This window comes from Rhineura floridana, chromosome 1 (genome assembly GCF_030035675.1).
Source record: "Rhineura floridana isolate rRhiFlo1 chromosome 1, rRhiFlo1.hap2, whole genome shotgun sequence".
Classification (NCBI taxonomy): domain Eukaryota; kingdom Metazoa; phylum Chordata; class Lepidosauria; order Squamata; family Rhineuridae; genus Rhineura; species Rhineura floridana.
The window spans coordinates 226,696,367-226,719,329 of NC_084480.1; the positions used below are offsets into that span (position 1 = coordinate 226,696,367).

The 22,963-nt window shown below is 42.1% G+C and overlaps 2 protein-coding genes across 4 annotated transcripts in view; both read right to left on the minus strand.

Annotated features, from left to right (window-relative positions):
* The window catches only part of ZNF407 (zinc finger protein 407), a 592,912-nt gene extending 587,820 nt beyond the window's left edge, over positions 1 to 5,092 (minus strand). The window contains exons 1-2 of one of the 3 annotated variants that reach the window (XM_061594394.1): positions 4,678 to 5,092; positions 1,227 to 1,256 (exon numbers count right to left, since the gene is read on the minus strand). The gene's annotated coding sequence lies outside the window, so the exon portion shown is untranslated. The remainder of the gene's footprint in view (positions 1 to 1,226; positions 1,257 to 4,677) is intronic. The other 2 variants (XM_061594384.1, XM_061594402.1) reach the window with 2 other exon arrangements.
* Positions 5,093 to 14,030: 8,938 nt separating this feature from the next.
* Positions 14,031 to 22,963, minus strand: part of LOC133369281 (beta-Ala-His dipeptidase-like) — a 31,619-nt gene continuing 22,686 nt past the window's right edge. Inside the window, exons 8-12 of the mRNA XM_061594411.1 lie at positions 22,275 to 22,435; positions 17,636 to 17,800; positions 16,461 to 16,602; positions 14,806 to 14,953; positions 14,031 to 14,219 (exon numbers count right to left, since the gene is read on the minus strand). Of these exons, the coding sequence (XP_061450395.1) occupies positions 14,156 to 14,219; positions 14,806 to 14,953; positions 16,461 to 16,602; positions 17,636 to 17,800; positions 22,275 to 22,435 (680 nt within the window). The 3' untranslated portion in view covers positions 14,031 to 14,155. The remainder of the gene's footprint in view (positions 14,220 to 14,805; positions 14,954 to 16,460; positions 16,603 to 17,635; positions 17,801 to 22,274; positions 22,436 to 22,963) is intronic.

Here is a 22,963-nt window from a genome sequence, read left to right on the forward strand (position 1 = left end):
TCAAGCTACACAACAAGTGGATTGGACTGTGAAAGACCATCCCAAATTGTGTTTGCATTTTGACAAATTTGTAGGGCAGTACAATATCTCAGAGAGGAGGTCAGGTCTCTTGCTCCCCTGGTGCCTTCATTATAGCTGCCCAATTTCCCTGGTAAGTTGGATAGAAATATCTGTTGTCTATAGATACGTTCTTAAATTACAAGGGTTTTTTTGCCTATTAGCAAATATACTATGCAATCATCCACTGCTTTTCCTTGATCAGAACAATCTGAAGACTAATTGCAGTACATGTCTTGGTAGACAATCTATGCCAGGAGATGGATGGACATGGAGTGTACATTCCTGTTGGTTCTGTTGGATCTCTCAGTGGCATTCGATACAATCAACTACAGTAACCTTTGAATCATATGCTTCTCTGCTGGGAGGAAGGGCGGGATATAAATCAAATAATAAATAAATAAAAATATGGCTGGAAGAGACTTTGGAAGCACTGTTTTCTGATAATTCCATTCCTTCTTAGAGCTCACTACCAGAAGGTAGTGCTAGAGGATTCCTGTTCAAAACCTTGTCTAAGGAGTTCCACATGATTAAAGCTGGTCCCCCATTCTTTTTAAAATCTACATGAAAGCATTGGGAAAGATCATCCAGAGATTTGAAGTGTTGTCACAAAATGACACATAACTCTCTCTGCCTCCTTTCCATTTGGTTTCAAGGAAGTGTTGATGTTCAGAATCAGCCCCCTGGATGAGGAATAACCAACTGAAACTTAAGTAACCAATCTAGGAATAGGGATTCAGCCTGTTTGGGACTAAATTCCTCTTCAGTTACCAGATTTGCAGTCTAAAAGTACTTCTGGACTCAGCTTTACTCCTGGGATATTTTTTCCCAAGCTTAGACTGGTTAGCCAGCTCATTCCTATGTGAAGACACATGCCGCTGACATCCAGTTTGGATTACTGCAATACGCTCTGCATGTGGCTGCCTTTGAAGGGTTTCTAGAAACGTATTTATTTATAAAAATATTTGTATACCACTATATCATTAAAAAAAATCAAAGTGATTTACAACCATCATACATATATACAACAAAACGACATAAACATTTAAATACCAGGATCATCGACTAACAATTACAGAAAGATGTTTTCTTCATTGCCTGCATAAGCTTGGCGGCATAAACTTCAGCTGGTCCAGAAAATAGCAGCAGGCATTTTCATGGGTACTCACCCTTGGAAGCACATTTCCATAGATATTTACCTGAATAAATAAATGAACAAGTAATTTGCTCTGGGGCTGAAGTACCCAATTCTAAAAATATTTATTCATGAATACTCCTACCAAGAACTATTTAATACTTTAAAACAGCAATAACAGAGAACTGGCCAATTTAGAGCACAAGCCAAACATATACTTAGGTTGCAATTCGATGTGTATTTACTTGGGAATAAGTGGCATTACACTCAATGGGGTTCATTTTCAAGTGGGCATGTATAGGATTGTGCTGTTACGCAGCTGCTCCAAGCAGGACATAAGGGAGGTTCACACACACACCCTCCAGTACATTGAAAGAACAAGCAAGGTAGTTTAGCACGGGCTAAACTCACCCACTCCCCTCACAACCAACATGCATCATGGCTATGCCACTGTCCACAACAGAAACACTTCCCCACATTCACCTGGTGTGGGAAACAGCTGTGGGAGCATGTAGAGGTCCCCCATGTGCGAAGGAACTCTGGCCCAATCACGGTCCTTCCTTGCATGGAAGTCCAACTCCCTGCTCAATGCAGGAATCCAAATCAAAGCATATCCAACAGGTAGCTGTCCAGCTGTCTCTTGAATGCATCTGGTGTTGGAGAGCCAACCACCTCCCTAGGTAATTGGTTCCATTGCCATATCGCTCTAACAGGAAGTTTTTCCTGATGTTCAGTCGAAATCTGGCTTCCTGTAACTTGAGCTTATTGCTTATCCATGTCCTGCACTCTGGGATGATCAAGAAGAGATCCTGGCCCTCCTTTGTGTGGCAAGCTTTCAAGTACTTTAAGAGTGCTATCATATCTCCCCTCAGTCTTCTCTTCTCAAGGCTAAACATGCCCAGTTCTTTCAGTCTCTTCTCATAGGGCTTTGTTTCTAGTCTCCTGATCATCCTTGTTGCCCTCCTCTGAATCTGTTCCAGTTTGTTCGCATCCTTCTTAAAGTGCAGTGTCCAGAACTGGACACAGTACTCAATATGAGGTCTAACCAGTGCCAAATAGAGGGGAACCAATACTTCAGGCAATTTGGAAACTTAGCTGTTAATGCAGCCTAAAATAGCATTTGCCTTTTTTGCAGCCACATCACTCTGTTGGCTCATACTCAGCTCATGATCAACAACAATCCCAAGTTCTTTTTTGGATGTAGTATTTATTGCTGAGCCAAGTATTCCCCCTTCTTATAATTGTGCATTGGTTTCTCTTTCCTAAGTGTAGAACTTTGCACTTACCCCTGTTGAATTTCATTCTGCTGTTTTCAGTCCAGTGCTCCAGCCTATCAAGTTCCCTTCGAATTTTGTTTCTGTCTTCCAACATATTACCTATCCCAATTTTGTATCATCTGCAAATTTGATAAGATTCCCTGCACCTCATCCAAGTCATTAATAAAAATGTTGGAGCACTGGACCCAGGACCGAGCCCTGCGGTACCCCACATATTACCTCTCCCCAGTTTGAGAAGGAATGCATCAGTATTCATTCAGAGCTGTTCCACTTGCCAACATGTGGACCTCAGAAGGTTGTCCAGAAGTGAATGTGGCCCTCAGGCTGAAAAAGGTCCCCCACCTCTGGATTATACTATTAGCGGATTGCAGCAAAAACAACAAAGACTCTTGCTGAAACTTAAACATGATCAGATTTATTATAGCTTAAGTTTTCATGGAGCAGACTGAGGCTGTGATCCTACGTGCATTTACTTTGGAGTAAGCTCCAGTTAAGACACCTAGAATCTAGGTTACTGCTTTCAAAAATTCATGTTTTCAAAAAGCCATTAGGTGCAAGCTGAAACCTGCATTGCTCCCAGTAGAGCCAAATCCAAGCTTGCAATCTCTTCCTACACTCCATTTTAAGACTGTGATTAAATGCAAGCACTGTGGTTTCTACATCAAGCCAACCTTTTTTCTTAAGTACATAAAAAGAGCCCTGCTGGATAAGACTAAAGGCCCATCAGGTCCAGCATCCTGTTTTCAAAGTAGCCAACCAGATGCCTGTAAAAAGCACAGGCAGGACTGCAGTGCAAGAGAACTCTCCCCACTCCTGATATTGGTATTCAGAGTTATTTTACCTCTGAGAGTGGACAGAGAAGAGTCACTGATGGGCTTATTCTCCATGAATTTGACTATATACCTCTTTTAAAGCCATCGAAGTTGTTGGCCATCACTACTATTACTCCTCCCCCTTGCCCCCTGTATAATATCCAGCCAGATGGAGAGTTCTGAACAACTAGAAAGCTTCCTCCGTGGTGCAGTGGTAAGCGGCGGTAACGCAGCTGAAGCTCTGCTCACACCATGCTCCGTGGCGCAGAGTGGTAAGCGGCGGTAACGCAGCCAAAGCTCTGCTCACGGAAGGAGGAAGTCGAATCTCTGGTAAAAGGGGTCGAGGTCCACTCAGCCTTCCATCCATCCGTGGTTGGTAAAATGAGTACCCGGCATATGCTGGGGGGTGAAGAAAGGCCGGGGAAGGAACTGGCAATCCCACCCCATATATACGGTCTGCCTAGTAAACGTCGCAAGACGTCACCCTAAGAGTCGGAAATGACTCGCACTCGATAAGCGCGGGGACACCTTTACCTTTAGAAAGCTTGAACACTATTTTGTGTGATTCTGAATCACTCTAAATAAATATATTGCCCAATGGTGGATTTTATTATTTTCTAATGGACCAACACAGCTTCCCCTTATTGCAGAGGAAACGGTAAAGGAAATCCACCACTCTCTAGAATAGGCGACGAAATATTTGTTCCTAGGGCTGCAATCCAATACATGTCTACTCAGAAGTAAGCTCCATTGGGTTCAATGGGACTTACTCCCAGGTAAGTGTGTTTTGGATTGCAGCCTAGCTCTAACATGACGCATGCGCACCCCTCGATCGGTTGCGGAGACGCCCGAGCACATCGTACCTACAAACGCGCAAGCGCATCTCCCTGACCTAACGTTTTAAAAACACTGTGGAAAACACGCCTGCGCGACGTCCTTTCACTGCCACTACTGAAAAGATGCCACGCGAGGAACATGCGTAGTGCTAGAAGCCACAGACTATAAATAGCTGCCGCATGCCCACAAGCACGAACACTTTCTTCTCCCTTCTTTAAAAAGTGGGTGAGAAGCCTTGTAGCGTTAGCCAATCGCTATGGAAAACCATCTTCCCGCCTTCCAGGCACAACCACTCAGAAATCCCTCCATAAGCATCAGATCCTGTAGCGGTTACTGATTGGCCAAAAACTAGTTTCCTGCCTTCCCACCCACCCTCGAGAGGAAGAAGGGGGAGAAAAAACGACGGCAGCACAGAGGCCCAAAAAGCCCTAGGGAAAGCGAAAAGGCCTGGAGAAAGTCAGGAAAAGCCAGGGGCTCCCACAAACAAACGCCTATAACAATCTTTAACAGAAACCTTCCTAACAAGCGAGGTCACTACCGACCGTTGGTTTTTACTCACCGGATGGGGGGGAGCCGTCCTCCTCCGCTTGTGATGATCTTGGTCACAATTGGCGTGCCGTAGATTCGCCGAAGTGCGTCAGTGTCGGAGCGTGATGCGTCCAGCCGCACAGGGGGCGGAGGAAAGGAAAGCAGGAAGTGTAACGGGGGCCAGAACGGCTCCTTTGAAGAAATAGTCTTAACGGTTTCTCGATTATCCCGAGCGCCTCGTAGAGATTGCTTTTTCTGGGTGGAGTCGCAGGAATCATAACGGCACCTTTCGCTCCTCTCACTCGGGGCTAAGTGTGCCCCGGAAGCCGTAGCCGCTGAACTGAAGAGTCAAGATGCGAAGGGCATGGGTTGTGGCCGGCACAGTGAGGCGGAAAATGCACCCTGCACATGCTCAGAGACACTTGTGCCTACTCTGACTTCGCGCGAAAATATTGAAACTGAAAACAGACTCTGGGATGCAACTAAATCCCGATGTTGCTTTGCTCAAGCACATATCCTGAAACTACCCTTATTACTGGTGCCCGTGCGTTCAGTCTGCGTATTACTAGGTGACCTTCATTGCTTGATTGAAAAAAGCAACAATGAACGGTTAATATCTAAATGTCATACTTGGATTTTCTACGTGTAGGTATGTCAGCCGTTAAAACCAAAATCTAGGACATAAAATTAAAATATTTAGGCATGGAACACTCAAACATTTGAAATAAATCTCCAGTTTAGTGTTATTTGATTATCTATAATGAAGTCCTTACTCAGAAATAAGCCTATGGAGTTGAATAGGATTTACTCTATAGGTATAGTATTGCAGCCCTAGGTTAGTTTGTTTTTTTGGCTGTGCTACTATCTTTTTAAAAGACATTGTTTTTCTATCTTAAAGAAATATTAGAATATTGTGATTCTGAAATTATTTGCAAACAGAAAAAAAGTATAAACTCTAGTATCAGTAAAGGAGGGCTGAGAGGGAAGACAATACAGTGAAAATTATGGAAGTTTCTTCTCACCAATAAATACAAACTTGAATTTACTTTTTTAAAATAGACATAATATTCATCAGATATTAGACTCCTTTGAAAGCAATCAAGTAACTTTGGAAACCTCCTAATTGAATAATAACATTGCTGCACTGCAGAGCGGTTCAAAAGAGATTAGGTTGGAAGGTATTTTGCTTCTTTGAAAGTGAGGCAGAGATAGTCAAAATCAGGAAAGATTTTATTTACATATTGATTTGAATTTATTACCCACCTTTCACTGTAAGGTTTCAGGATGGGGTACATACATTCTGTGAAACATGTTAAATAAACATGATACCTGATTTGAAACATAATTAAAACACAGATCACAGAAGGAGAGAAAGAACCTGATCTAAAACTATTCAGCTGCTCCCCCAAACCCTGCGTGAAGAAATTATATTTTGACTAACAGACAAAAAGAGTACAATGACAGTACACTTTGCAGGGGAGGGACCTCCAGAACCGGGAGTGGAACATTGCAGAACTTGGATCTATATTCAAAGGAGGACAGCCACTATGTCCATTTCAGTTTTGGAAAATCTGACCAAAAATGTTGCCCCAAAATATTAATATTTATTTATTTATTATACTTGTATACCGCCCCATAGCCGGAGCTCTCTGGGTGGTTTATGGTAACTAAAACCAAATACAATTTAAAATACATCTTTTAAAAAACAATTTAAAACAATATAAAACACATGCTAAAATGCCTGGGAGAAGAGGAAAGTCTTAACCTGGCGCCGGAAAAGATAACAGTGTTGGCGCCAGGTGCACCTCGTCAGAAAAATCATTCCATAATTTGGGGGCCACCACTGAGAAGGCCCTCTCCCTTGTTGCCACCCTCCCGAGTAGGCACCCAGAAGAGGGCCTTTGATCTTGAATGTAGTGTATGGGTGGGTTCATATGGGGAGAGGCGTTCCACCAGGTATTGTGGTCCCAAGCCGTGTAAGGCTTTATAGGTCAAAACCAGCACCTTGAATCGAGCTCAGAAACAAAGGCAGCCAGTGCAAGCGGGCCAGAATTGGTTTTATATGTTCGGACCGTCTGGTCCCTGTTACCAATCTGGCCACTGCATTTTGCACAAGATGCAGTTTCCGAACCATCTTCAAAGGCAGCCCCATGTAGAGTGCATTGCAGTAATCTAATTTAGAGGTTACCAGAGCATGGACGACTGAAGCCAGGTTATCCCTGTCCAGATAGGGACATAGTTGGGCCACCAACCGAAGTTGGTATAAGGCACTCCGTGCCACTGACGCTACCTGAGCCTGAAGTGACAGAGATGGTTCTAGGGGAACCCCCAAGCTACAAACCTGCTCCTTCAGGGAGAGTGCAACCCCATCCAGGACAGGTTGGACATCCACCATCCGGTCAGAAGAACCACCCACAAACAGCATCTCAGTCTTGTCTGGATTGAGCCTCAGTTTATCATCCAGTCCATTGTCGCAGCCAGGCACCGGTTCAGCACGTTGACAGCCTCACCTGAAGAAGATGAAAAGGAGAAATAGAGCTGCGTGTCATCAGCATACTGATGGCAACACACTCCAAAGCTCCGGATGACTGCACCCAATGGTTTCATGTAGATGTTGAACAGCATGGGGGACAGACTGACCCCTGCAGAACCCCATATTGGAGAGTCCAGGGTGCTGAGCAATGCTCCCCAAGCACCACCTTCTGGAGGCGACCTGCCAAGTAGGAGCGGAACCACTGCAATGCAGTACCTCCCATTCCCAACTCAGCCAGTCTCCCCAGAAGGATACTATGGTCAATGGTATCGCAAGCCTCTGAGAGATCAAGGAGAATCAACAGAGTCACACTCCCCCTGTCTCTCTCCCAACAAAGGTCATCATACAGGGCGACCAAGGCTGTTTCTGTGCCAAAACCAGGCCTGAAACCCGACTGAAATGGATCCAGATAATCGGCCTCATCCAAGAGTGTCTGGAGCTGGCCTGCAACCACTCGTTCAAGGACCTTGCCCAGGAATGGAACATTTGCTACATACATTTATATATAGTGTAACTGATTTATTATAAACCAAAAGCAGATATGTAGGCTTAAAAGCTACCGTGATTATCACTTATTTGCTTCCTATCCAGCAGGATCCACATACCAGCTTATATAAAATACAATTGCATTGGAGCTGCTAATACTTCCTCCAACTATTGCCTGGCTCTCTGTCCCTTCTCTCATTTTTTTAACAGAGATGAAGAGTTAGATATAGTATCTGTGCCTCAAATGCCTTTATCCTCACAGAAACTGTATTTTTATAAAGGCTCAACTAAGGAGCACGACAGTCACTAGTTAACTGAGCCTCATTTTTAGACAGCTTCTGTAAACTCCTTATACTCCTGGCAAATATAATTGCCTATCCTGATTTACCTAGATCTTAGGGAACGAACAGTATAGTCAAAAATGTGTGTGTTCAGAAGTTCAAAGTATTCAGTGGCACTTGTAAGTAGGTGTGGTTAGGACTGCAGTATTGCTTCTCCAAATGCAATAAATAATGAAATAAATACAAAATAATGATCAGATTTGCTGATCTAATAAGTTTTGTACAATGCCATCAAAAAGATACATTCATATCAGACCATTAGTAATTCATTTTATTTAAAATATTTTTATCCCATATTTTGGTCTAAAGAGATTCAAGAGTGTAGTGAACCAAAAAGTCTATAAACCAGCTGTATAAATGCCAATATTAGGGGCACGAATTGAACCTTACAGGGATGAAACTTTATGACAAAGGGACACGTTTTCCCCACCTTCCTTGTGAGGTAGGACATGCTGAGAGGTGCAACCTTAAGTAACCAACAGCTCCACCACCCATATTTGTTACATTAGTCTGAGCATATAGAAATAGTTTCTGCCATAGATTCCCTGAGTGGATTGGTACACACAGGTGCCTGCTGAAGAGCAGAATAAAAATTATTTACTTAAATAAATAAAAATACTCTCTACTAAGTGTACTTAGTTGCTGCCTCCGTAAGAAAAAAGGCTAGTGTACATTTACATATGCCACTAATATGCAGATGTCTGTTGCCTAATGACCTAAAAATGTGCAGATGAGTTCAGGATTGCATTTGTCATCTTCACAGATAGGGTATGGTCCCAGGATGTGGTCTAAAAGTACATAAGGCTATCCCCTTGCTGGAGCTAAGTAGGTGTGGTTCTGGTCAATGCCTGCATTGGTGACTGCGTGAGAGCCACATGTATGCCATTTGGGTTCATGATGGAAGAAAAGCAGGATATAAATGTAAGGAAATAAATAAAAATGAACTAGACCAGCAAATCTATGTTCTTGCTTGGTTGGTTTCTCAAACAAGCGTTATCTGTTGAGGTGCAGTTCTAGTTTTACTAAAGTCAAAGATAAAATTGTAGTTCTGTGCTTTGAGAATCAAGTAACAAGCACCATAAATCAAGAGCATGTATGATTGTGACTGACTATTGATGCAGCTGGTTACATATAAATATACAGCACTGAAATTTTAGGAAAGAGGTACTGTAAAGAAGTGTGCAGCCAGCAGAGGGTGCACAGTGCACAGGAATAACTAGTTCTTTCTCATTAGTGTGCAACAAGCTTTTCTTTTTCTTTTGGAAGAAATTTTATTTTCTTTAGGAAATATCTTTAGGAAACTGATGTGTCATTTGTGGGTAACATTTTTTATAAAGACATGGTTAAGAGCAGAAGAGTGTCACATTAAATTTACAAAATGCAGATGTGATTTTCTTTCTAGAATAGAGAAGTGAGATTTCCCCCTTTTTTACAGAAATAAAGAATAAAAAACTAGCACTGCATTTGCTCATAATTCCAATATGTGGTCTTTTCCATTGTTCTTTTTGTCTTCTAAATATATGCAGGATTATAGCTGTATGTTGAAATCAGATTAACTACTATGTCAAAATATGTGAGGAAAATGTAACTTCTACATTAAATTATACAAAAAGCATTCCCTATAGCACATTAATAAGGAATAGCCTTGTTTCTGAGGAAATCTGAAAAGCTACTGTAGGCAACACCCCAGAATGAGTGCCTTAGGGGCCTGGCTAGTCACAAAGGCCAAGTAACTTGCCTAGCAAACTGAGTGCAAGATCTGAGTCCCAGAACACAAAGGCAGTCCTTTGATCCTGTAACTCTGTCAAAGAGAACATCCAGAAGGTAAGTCTATTAAATTCTCCAATCATCTGTAAACTGCTTTTTTTGTGATGGTACCCACTGGTACAGAGTACCATCACCTTTTTTTTTTTTTTTTTGCTGCTATTGGCAACCATGTTGTGCTGGCACCCACAGCACTTTTATCAGCACCTCATTTTTTTACCAAAAAAAGCAATGCCTATACATAAACTCACTCCCCCAATCTCTCAGAATTACACACGCAACACACACCATCCACAAGCATTTTTCCAAACACAGGTCCCTTCTCCCTCCTGTTGATCCTCTTTTTATGCCCCTAAGGTCCTGTCCATCTCATATTCTTACCCCCTGCCCCTGCACACACATCTAGCCTGACTTTCCCTTCTCCTGTTCTCCCTCTTATTCTTTTAGCCCCATCCCCATCAACCCTGTTTTCTGCCCCCTCTTATAGCTCCATCGGCTCTGTTTTTGCGCCCTCTAAGGCACTTCCAGTTTCTGCCTCCCCCCCCATACAAAGGCCTGCCCTTTTTTCTTTTCTTTTGACCCTTCTAAGGACCCATCCACCCCATTTTCTGCCCCCCTCACTCCATATTTCCTACCCTTCAGTCTACACATGCACAGCTCAGCCACCACAACTTCCTCCTCCCGTTCAAACACCTGCTGCTGCCCAATCAGAATAGAAGTGGGCATGTACAGCAAAGGCCTAGCAAGGAAATGGAGCAGAGGCAAAGGAACTCCATTTTAATTTTTTTTTTTAAATGGCAGCAGGGTGACTGTAAACTGGTGTAAAGGGAAGCAGGTGGTCCGCACAGCACCATGGCAGCCCTCTGAGGTTACCCTGGTTTCCATAGGACATTTTCTATTTTATAACTAGTCTTAAGGGAATCCTTGTTAGCACAAGGTAGTACCTCACAGAGGTTTGTTATATGAATGCAACAGAATAGAGTGAAGTGCTAAAAAAATGAAATGAACTGCCTTCAAATCGATTCTGACTTATGGCAACCCTATGAATAGGGTTTTCATGGTCAGCGGTATGCAGAGGTGGTTTACCATTGCCTTCCTCTGAGCCTGAGAGGCAGTAACTGGCCCAAGGTCACCCAATGAACTTCATGGCTATGTGGGGATTTCAACCCTGGTCTCCCAGGTTGTAGTCACTCTAGCCACTACCTCAGAATTCCCATGGGGCAATCACATTTTTGTTTTTGTAAGATATTTATGAACTACTTATCAGGCAAGTCCACAGACCAGTTCATTTATATGTATTAGAGCTATATAATAAAACAGCAAAGACAGGCTAAAAAACTTTAAAAACTAGATCACCCTTAAGGGCAAGATGGTCCTCAGATAGGCCTGTGGTGGTTGCAGAAGGAAGAGGCTGTCCTAGCTGGAACACAGGATGCTAGATATTTTAGATATTTTTGAATTGTCTCCTAAAGGAAAAAAAACCAAGTGCCTCCTAGCAAATAGAAAACTAACAGCACAGATGAAATGGGCTAGAAATGTTGAGAACATAAGAAGAGTCCTTCTGAATCAGACCAAAGGCACATGTAGTTCAGCATCTTGTTCTCACAGAAACCAACCAGATGTCTATAGGGAGTCTGCAAGCAGGACCTGAGTGCAACAGCAGTCTCCCTACCAGCAATTCCCATCAACTAGGTTTTAGAAGTATACTGCCTCCAACAGTGGAGATAGAATATAACCATCATGATTAGTAGAAATTAATAGTCTTTACTCTCCATAAATTTGTCTAATCCTCCTTTCAAGTCATCCAAGTTGGTGGCCATGCCAATTATGTTTAGCAATGTACTGTGAAGAAGTTTCTTTCATCTGTCCTGAATTTTCCAATACTCGCCTTCATTGGATCACCCTGACTTATGGTATAATGAAAGGGGGAAAAAACGTTGCCCACTTTCTTCATCATTGTGTTATATACCTCTATCATGCCTCTCCACTCACATAAATGAAACCTTTCTTCATAAAGAAGTTCTTCCAGTCCATTGTTACTTTTTGTTGCCCTTATCCATACCTTTTCCAGTTCTACAATGTCCTTTTTGAAGTGACGCAACCAGAACTTTACACAATGTTCCAAGTGTGGTCACACTACAGATTTGTATAATGACATTATGGTATTTTTCAATCACTTTCCTAATTCCCTAATGAAATTCACCTTTTTCACAAATGCAATACAATGGATTGATACCTTCACTGACATATCCACTACAACCCCAAGATCTCATCCCTGGTCAACCACTACCAATTCTGATCCTATTAGAGAATATTTGACATTAGGATTTTTTGCCCCAATGTGCATCACTTCACTTCCTTACACTGAATTCCATTTGTCTTATTGTCCATTCACCTAGTTTAGAGACATCCTTTTAAAGTTCTTCACAATCCCTTTTTGTTTGGTAACATTAAGAAACTTGGCTATCTTACTGCTCACCCAAAGTAGATAGTGTGTAAACAAGTTAAAAAGCAGAGGCCCCAATACCAATCCTTGGAAGCACTTACATACCTCCATTTCAGGAATAGCTGACAACAGCAACATCACTGCTACATACCAAAATACTGAGGGGGCAGAGAAGGGCAGCAGTGAGATCGGGATGGCATCAGTGGGTGTGCCAGATTGGCTCCATCAATTCAGCTGAACCACCCTGACTTTGCCACCACCCTTCCAGTACATAGGAGTAACACTACAGCTGGGACGCATGGTTCACAGCAGCACCACTCCCCACTAGTTGCTCTTGTTCCATTGGGAGAACTGTCTGGGTATTGCTACCAGAGTATTCCCACCAGAGATGCATCATTTGCACCCCTCCAGCAATTTGCTGATAAATTTCAGCTTACGTAATACATCTTTACCTGCATTAAGTGCCAACAATGCACCTCCTTGAAAGGATGGTAGCCAACATGTATTTAAGTAAGGATTTCCTCCATAATTTCATCCCATTAATTAGTTATGTCTATAGCAAAGTCTATCTCCATATGTGTTTCAAGCCAGTGTCCAACCCACAGAAAGCTGCTATTAATGCACAATAAAACAAGGTTGTCATCTAGTTGTAGGCAAGTGTGCTCAAATAATGTAAGGGATCCATGAATCCTCTCCATTTTGCCCATTTCACATGCAGAGCTCTACACCTACCTTAGGGGTAGTAGACATGTTACTTTTTGGGGAACAGGGTCCCAGCCAGGTCGCCAGGTCACTATGTATGTAACAGCATGAAAAGGGAGTGTGTTAGTGACAAAAGTCCTTGTCCTTTTGTGCTGATTGGAACCAATCAGAGTGAAGAGGTGAGTCAGCCACTGAGAAGACTCTTCTTAGTAGCTAACCCACAGCCTCCCCATTCATGCTGATTGGCTCCTAGGGATGTCTGTTGCAGTGGAGTGTGGACTTGCAAGAGGACAGGGAAAGCAAGGGCAAGTGGAAAAGGGGGCTTGGCTGTAACAGGCATGGCAGTGCCCTGGCCCATAGATATAGATCTGTGGGTTAACATATTGCACTTTGGAAAAATCAAAATGGTGGATGAGGTGACCACCATGGATGAGAGCCAAGTTTGGCTCCTGTTCAGAAGTGGCACCACTGTTTACCAAATGCTAAAACACTATATTGGGGTATGGTCAAGATGAGTAATAAGTGGTATTGCTGCCACCACTGTAGCAGTTGTGAAGTGTAGCCCCACTGAATGTGCAATGTGTGCATGTGTTGGGGGGGCGGTACCAGCAGCTCCATGCTGAGAGCCTACTGAAGTCTAGCACCGGCCCTGACCTGCCTCATATACAGCCACTTTATTCTCTGATTCTGTAATATTTTATCTCTCCTATCATCTATTGGCTTACCCCACACAAATAAATCTCTCAATTTGCTAATGCCCCCCTTCTCCCACCTTTTAAATTGCTTATACCATTCTGAGCTCATAAATACTTTGGGGTGATTATAACAAAAACCCTGAAGCAGAAAGTGGAATTTTGATGTTTTGATTTGATCAATTAAAAGTATCTGCGTACTTGGCTTTGCATTTGTCCTGGTTGGGTATCATCTCAAACCAGGTTGGGTAACATTTTAGCAAAATTGTTTTATATTTCAGATGCTGCCTGTGGCAATTTCAGTTTAACTATTTTGAAACCAGCAAAATCTAATGGAACAATTATGTAGCAGAGTCGAGAGATCTTGAGTAAGCAAAAAAGTTCGATACATGTATTAAGGAAAGAGGACTGGGACTGCCAAACTTTTAAAAATCATGTTAAATTTACTCATTGACAAGTTTCAATAATCATTTTTGTGTTCATCAGAACATTTCAAGTAGGATGTATGCAACTATATTGTGGAGAATTTTATCATGCCATTTTCTCTAGAAAGAAGCAAGTTCTTGAAGGAAGGCTGCGTATAGTTTAGTTCCCTCAATGAAATTGTACCTAAAATAAATAAATAATAAAAAACATGAAGGGCAGTTGAAATAAATACATAAAATGAAATAAATTAATGTAATATCATGTTGGAGATTGTACCAGATTTTTTATCACAGTCCTGTATGAGGGAAGGGGGAGGTAAAGGGTAAATGAAGGTTGCATTGGAAATACTATTGACATGCCTTGTTTTGTTTCTGATACTCAGTAAAGATATAATTTTTAAAAATCAGCATGCATAATCAGATATAAAAACAGATGGAATATGAAATGTTAAATTGCCATTTGAAAACAAAATACCACTTGGGAAAAATATGTATGAAGAAATTAATGGGTAAGCATTATAATCTATGGGCAATACTACATCAGGTTTCATTATTCAAGCTTGTTCTGCTTCATTTACCTCAGTGTTTCAAACATATATGTTGGATGTTTAGCTTCTATCTTTTGGAAAAGCCTATAAACAATGGTTTTTGCTTCACACACACAAAAAAAACCCCAAAACTATTTTCTCTCCAGAAATTGTGTTTAAAATTCTCTTAGTATTTTCTCTAATATGAAAATACTTTTATTATTTTAAAGATCTACAGATTACCTGTTAATCTTTTCATTTTGACCATGGGGAGCATCATCTGGTCCTCCTATTCCTAGAAGCATTATACTCTTTCCAGTTACCTCTTGGAAATGTGAAACAATTGGAATTGTCCCACCTATTCGGGTCAAGTCAGCTTCAGTATGAAACACTAAAAAAATGATAACGTTTATTAATATTAAAATAAAATGAATTCATTAACATTAAAAGAAAATTGAATCAATGTCCATTTATTTCAATGGGTTTACTTTGAGAATGAATTAGATGGACTCAGTACTGCTAAGCAGAGGTTTGTTGTGTGGGAATTTGGGCATATATTATTATTATTATTATTATTTATTAAATTTATATACCGCCCGACTAGCAATAGCTCTCTGGGCGGTGAACATAAAATAGCATAAAAATACAATGAATAACAAAATAATACTAAAATACAATCAACAATATATCTGTTGCAGGTTTTTCTTACAATCTTAAATTAAAAGTTAGGAATGTGAGACCCGTATCTCTGAGTGTATTTATTTATTTACAAACCATACTTTCATATAAAATATCACACAGCTGAGTTGCACCTGGGCTGCACCTACTTTCTCACTTAAAGTTGTGAGTCTGTCTATAACTGACAAATTCCCAAAAGGCGACTCTGTTAATTTTTTTCCAGCAATAATAGTCCCATCTTAAGGTATCACAGAGCTGTGGTTTTTAAAATATATTTTCACAGAATTATGCACTTGAGTCTCTTCCAAAGCCAAAATGCTCCTTCTAGTCATGTGTGGATTACATAGACATTCATAGAGTATTGCAGTTTTAGGGCACAATTCAACTTGTATTTAAGCTGGGCTGAGGGGAGTTGGATATGGCTGTGACCCTGCTGGCTCAGCTAGGGGTCTGCCAGGGAAGCCCAGCCTGGTGGAAGGGGTGCCGGTGGAAGCTGGCATAAGGTTCCAAAAAAGGGGCATTTCAGGGACATGTCGGAGGAGCTGGGTGGGGGAACTTACACAACATCCAACTCCCATTTAAAGCATTCCTGCAGATCCTGATCTGGGCCAAAGTTACGCCAAGAGAGAGGTCGGTCTAAGAAAATAATTATAATGGAAGTCAATGGGGAGTGCTTACTTGCCTGTCTGGGTACAGTAGAGCCCTGCTTTTCGGCAGCCTGCTTCTCAGCATTCCGCTAATACGGCAGCTTTCAATTAGAGTAAGGCCCCACTCATACAACGCTTGTTCCGCTTTTACGGCATTTTTTGGGCGTCGGGTGCCATTTTATTGACGGAGTTCCGCTTTTCGGCGGCTTTCTCTTTTAGGTGGAGGTCTGGAACGTAACTCGTCATATGAGTGGGGCCCTACTATATTTGTGAGAGCTGCCTTTTTCTTTTTTGCTCGTACGTGCAGCTCCTGGCAGATCCAACATTATGCCGGCCCAGAGGCTCCCGAATGGGAAATGGAGTCGCGGAGCTTCCTTCCAGCTCCTCCTCCGCCACTTTCCCATTAGTAGGATTGCTCTGTTAGTGTTATATGCACATGTTGATGCCTTTGGATTTTTTGTAATGATGAAGGCATTGCTATTATTAAGTTTTCTGTAGCACTTTTTAGTGTGAAGAGTCTTTTATAACAACAACCCCAATGTTTTGTGATTTGTGATGGTAAAACAACCAAACCTTTCTCTATTGCCTTTCTTCCAGCCAAAAACAGTGGTTCATCTGTATCAGAAAGCCATGGCTTTGATGCAAACATACAAGTTATGCCAATACTGTTAGGGCTGTTCCGTTCAGCAAATTTCTTGTTCAAATGATCAGTTACCTCAAGAGAAAAACAGTAAAATTTTATGCCTGTTTGTTCCTGATGAAAATTAAATATCTCATAGTAGCAAAATTATATTAATTATCTGCTTTAATAGACGCATTGTGGGATGATGACCTGCAGTACTCATGGTCTCCTTAGTTTAACTGTGATTAATGGGTCTCAATGTGCGGTTGATATTGAAGACAAACTCACTTCTTCAGTGATTCAAGCTAGTACATATATGTTATTAGCTAATAGATTTCATTTTGAGTAAATTCACTAACAATGTAATCCTGTGCATGTTTACTCAGAAGTGAGTAAGCCTAAATTTAATTCATCTGAAGTAAGCCAACTAAAGTTGTAACCTTGGGCTCAAATCCTAAATCTCGTTGAACTCAGTGGGATTTGCTTATGAGTAGAGATGGGTGAGAATTTCAATTCAGTTCGCATTTCAATCCAAATATATCAAATTCACACCTTCCAAAACAATGTGAAAACCGAAACACAGCCATCCTTCAAAATTTGCACTTATTTAAATTTTGCACTGCAATTCGCCAGCCAAACAATGTTTATAAAAATGCATACGATGAGTAATGGCTTGCAAAAATGTGTACATTTGTCAAAACTGCTTACAAAAATGGGTTTATTAGGACAAATTAGCACTAAAATGCTGGAGATTTTTTTTTAAAAAAAAGGCAAATTGGTGCAGAAATGTGAACTGAATTTAAGATTGGAAAAATGAGAAACTGAGAGAATCAAAACTGACAGATCTTTCCATCCCTACTTATGAGTGAATGTGCATGGGATTGCACTGCATGGTAGCAACCCTATATACACTTACCTGGGAATAAATCCTATTGAACACAGTGGGACTTACTTCTGAGTAGGCATATATTTGTATTGGTATATAACTTCATTCATATGTATTTGTGATTTCATTCAGGCTAGGTTACTAGAAAGGTCACATCAACTGAGGAAAACATAAATGATTACAATAGTTTTAGCACCAGAGAATAAGAAGATTTAAAACATACATGACCCATCACTCTACCTGTTTTATTACTACAGAGGGCTCCATATTAGGAACCAGACGTATTGAAAATTTCCCAATTACTCTTGCAGGGATTACAGTCTTCGTTCCAGCAGCAGAGAACGCTCCTTGAATTCCATGGATGGACAAAGATGGGTAGCGTGATTTCCGCATTAAAAATTCTTCCTAAACAAAAAACATCAACTTTTAAAGCAATATATATGTACAGTCTTAAACAATAAGTTGTAGTTAGCTAGCCCTTCCTATTTCTTTCACAGGGGCAGAAGTACAGTGAGTTAATTTTAGACTCTGGAATTTGGATTTGGATTCCTGCATTGAGCAGCGCTTGGACTTGATGGCCTTATAGGCCCCTTCCAACTCTACTGTTCTATGATTCTAATGGTCTTACAGCAGCATCTCCCTTATTTCAGTGGTAATGTGTATTATTTCACTTAGTTCAAAATGTCTGTTCTCTATCTCAAGAGAAAGAAGAAGGAAGGAGACCAGAAGATGTGGTCAACATCCTAAGCATATCAGTCCAGCAGGAAGGGAGAGTCAGAAGGAGATCAAAGGATAGGTATTAGCCTAGCAACCAGGAGGTCTCTCTATCTACCATTTTAAACCCATGCAGCCTCAACCCATGAGTTTGAGTTGAACCATATACTCCAACACTTCAACAGTGAGTGGGGCCAACCCAAACACAATCACACACCTACCCTCTCTCTCTCTCTCTCTCTCTCTCTCTCTCACACACACACACACACACACACGAGTGGCTGTATACTATGGACAGCGTGGATTTTTTACATTCCGCAATGTTAAATTGAAAATACCCCCATGCCATTCTGATGCTTCCCATAAACTCATTTCAAAACAAAACCTTACAAAACTTATAGTCCTGAACTCAGAAACGCTTCCTTAACAACCCTCTCAATTTTCATGGCGATACACAAAACAGTCAGAGAGAATAGAGAGTTCAAAGTCTAAAAAGAGAGAGAGAAAAACCCAGTCCCCTTTTGGATTTTTTGTCAGAGTTCTCATATTCTGTTGAAATTCATTAAAAATCAGCCATGTTCACAGAGTACCTGTAATCCTAATACTGACCTTGCCCCATACTCTGACCTTCATCTTCTGCAGTTTAAAAGTTAAAAAAAATGACTGGCTGATTTTTAATTAATTTAAGAAATTTTGGCTGGAAGCCAATGATAACGTGGGGCATGTTCAGTAAGAACCAACTGTCAGAGTTCTAAAAGCCAGACTCACAGCTGCTGGGCTTGCCTAATCAGGGGGCCACACCCACATCAGACTTTGATTTCATTTGAGACAGTCATGGCTTCCCTCAGAGAATCCTGAAAATTTGTAGTTTGTGAAGGGTGCTGAGAGAAGACTCCTGTTCCACTGAAAGAGCTCCAGTGGCCAGACTGGTTTAACAGTCAGCCACTCTGATTGAAGGTCTGTGAGGGGAACAGGAGTCTTCTCTCAGCACCAGGATTCACCAGCACTTCCCAGGATTCTTTGACTGTCCAAAGTGAAATAACAGTCTGGGGTGGATGCGGCCAAGGACAGTTTTGGTTTAAATTTGGGTGGGAGGATACATGTGCATGCTGTAGAATAAAAAGGTGGGGAAAATGCTGAAAAGCAATGATACTGTTCACAATGTTTTCCTTTTGGAAAGGAAAGGGGCTTCCCCTCTGCCCAGTGCCCACCCACCCAATCTCCTCCCCTCCCCCTCCTCCACCCCTCCCTGCCCCTCCCCCGGGTCAGTGTTGGACTACAACCTGGGAGATAAGGGTTCAAATTCCCACACACCCATGAAGCTGACTGGGTGACCTTGGGCCAGTCACTCCTTCTCAGGCTCAGAGGAAGGCAATGGTAAAACCACCTCTGAATACCATTTACCATGAAAACCCTATTCAAAGCCCGGTTGACTTGAAGGCAGTCCATTTCCATTTTCAAACATGATTCCACAGAAATAAATCCCATTGAACTAAAAAAATTGTACAAATGATGAAACCCACCCTCCCTTCTCCTCCCTCCTATCTCCTTCCTTTGCCCCTCCCTCCCTATCCCCATCCCCTTCCAATCCCCTCCTTCCCCTTTCCCCTCTTCCCCCCCTTCCTCCTCCCCATGGTCAGTTTTACCTATCTTAAGCATGATTGCATGGAAGTAAATACAATTGAACTCTATAAACATGCAAATGATCAAACCTGCCCTCCCCTCCCCCTTCCTTTGCCCCCCTCCAATATGCTCCATCCCCTTCCTCCTCCCCCATGGTCACTTTTCCCTATCCTAAGCATGATTGCATAGGAGTAAATCCCATTAAACTCAATAAGCATGCAAATGATCAGACCTGCTTTTCCTCTCCTTCCCCTCTCCTCTCCCTTCCTCCTCCCCTGCCCACTCCAGCCCTCCCTCCCTCCCTCGCCCCCAGTCAGTTTTACCTATCCTAAGCATGATTGCATGGGAGTAAATCGCACTGAACTCAATAAACATGCAAATGATCAAACCTGTCCTCTCCGCCTCCTCTCCCCATCCCCTGTGGTCAGTTTCACCTATCCTAAGCATGATTGCAGGGGAGTAAATCCCATTGAACTCTATAAGCATGCAAATGATCAAACCTCCCTTCCCCTTCCTTTGCCCCCCTTCAATGGGCTCCTTCCCCCTCCTCCCCCCCATGGTCAGTTTTTCCTATCCTAACCATGATTGCATAGGAGTAAATCCCATTGAACTCAATAAGCATGCAAATGATCAGACCTGCCTTTCCCCTCCTTCTCCTCTCCCTACCTCCTCCCTTCCCCTCTTCCTTCTTCCTCCTCCCCTGGCAACTCCAGCCCTCCCTCCCTCCTCCCCCGGTCAGTTTTACCTGTTCTAAGCATGATTGCACGGGAGTAAATTGCACTGAACTCAATAAACTCAATGATCAAACCTGTCCTCCTCCCCTCCCCCTCCTGTCTGCTCCCATCCCAATCCTCCCCTCTGCCTTTCCTCCTCTTCCTCCTCCTCCTCCTCCCCCTCCTCCCCTCCCCTGTGGTCAGTTTCACCTATCTTAAGCATGATTTCATGGAAGTAAATACCATTGAACTCTATAAGCATGCAAATGATCAAACCTACCCTACCCTACCCCTTCCTTTGCCCCTCTCCCCCTCCCCCCCCCATGGTCAGTTTTTTCCTATCCTAACCATGATTGCATAGGAGTAAATCCCACTGAACACAACAAGCATGCAAATGATCAGACCTGCTTTCCCCCTCCTCCCCCTCCCCTCCCTTCTCCCTCCTCCTCTGCCCACCCCAGCCCTCCCTTCCCCCTGGTCAGTTTTACCTATCCTAAGCATGATTGCACGGGAGTAAATCTCACTGAACTCAATAAACATGCAAATGATCAAACCTGTCCTCCTCCCCTTCCCCTCCTGCCTGCTCCCATCTCAGTCCTCCCCTCTGCCTTTCCTCCCCTTCCTCCTCCCCCCCATCCCCATCCCCTGTGGTCAGTTTCACCTATCCTAAGCATGATTTCAGGGAAGTTAATCCCACTGAACTCAATAAGCACGCAAATGATCAATCCATTCTCAGCAAACTTGGACAGGATCCCATCTCTTACCTCCCAGATTGAAAAGCAGGGAAATTCACTAATAGGCAAAAAACCTTGCGGTTTAAGAATGTACCTATAGCCCACAGATATTTCTATCAAACTTTAAAAAGCAGGGAAATTGGCCAGTTTGGTGTCATGACATCCAAAATCAGTTGCCTGGGGTGAACACCACACTCTACCTAATGGTAGAGCCAACCCTGGTTTAAATCCAGTCTTTTAGCTACCATGCTACCCCCATCAACTATGAATGGATCTCCACAACTTGCCCCATCCTAACTGAAAATTCTGAAACCAGCAATGAAAAATTCAGCTTAAAATTCAATACAAAGCTAATGTGACTGAGGGTTTATCCACACTGGGAGCATAACTTCATGCTAAAAACTCTGTTTTTACCTCCATTTTCTGTTTGCATCATCCACAGTAAGGGCTCGATGCCAGCTACAAACATGGTGTTTTCTGGTCACACTTGAGGGGAAGCATCAATCACACAGTTTCCTAAAGAACACACCCTCTAATTTAAATTTCCACTCCCTCTGGTTACTTGGCAACCCAGCATGCTCAGTTTGTTCTACCAGTAAGTTTCATTTAAAAAAAACAATCCGGAAGTGCTATTATTTGTATTTTCACTGGTACAATACAGCTAAAATACAAATCATTGTCTGAGCAGTGTTATGCTTTTGTGCACAAATTGGGGGGGGAGAGAAAATAAAGGCACCATTTGCAGCAACATCAAAAAGCTTTGCAGAATGGGAGAAAGCAGCAGAAGTTTCTCTTCAGCCCACAGGAAATGAAATGAAAGAAGGGAGGAAAAGGGAGCAGGCGTGGAGAGGGGAACAATTGACACACCCACCTAAAAGCATTGGAACAAAGCGTCTGCAAGCCCTAGAGATACAGAGTGAAGATGTTTTGCCTTCCCTTTTTGGATTATCAGAGGAATGGGTTAGTAGGGATTTACAGCAGGTAAACTGTGTGATAGCTCCTGTTTGCCAATAACGTCATGTGAACCATGAGAATTAAAAAGGGATGCAAGTAGCACCAGACACACTAAAACCCTGTGTAGATGAATCCATATACTTTAGTGTTATATGTGAAGTTTCTTATTCCAAATATGGCCTTCTTCTTTTCGAAATCCAATTCAATTTTTTCATAGAGTTTCTTTTCTTTTTCCATGAGAGGAGCAACTGCATCATAAATTCCAGGGATAAGGATATGACCAGAAGAATCAACAAGGGTACCTGAAAAAAATGCACAAGTTCTGGATACTTTTATTTATTTATTTAGAAAAATATTCGTATACTGCTATTTTGTTAAAAACATCGAAGTGGTTACAACATGTTTAACACAACCACCACCATAGAATAAAAAACATTAAAAATACAATAGAACAAACGTCAATTGTGCAAAAAAAGCATGTTTTTAATTGCCTGCATAAGCCTGGTGGAAGGTTTTCAGCAGAAGCTTAAAAGTTAAAACAGAAGGCGCCTGTTGAAACTCTTGTTGGCAGAGCATTCCAGAGAACCAGGCTGATGACACCGAAGGCTCAATTTTGTGTTGATGTTAAATGAGCCTCACGAACTCAGGGATGACCAAAGCCACTCCTGCAGATGATCCCAGTGATTGAGCTGGGATATAAGGGTTCAGGTGGTCCCTAAGATTCCCTGGACCTAAGTTGTTTAGGGCTTTGTAAATTAATACAAGGACCTTGAACCTGGCTCGGCAGTGGATGGGCAACCTGTGCAGATGTTTTAAGAGTGGCGTCACAT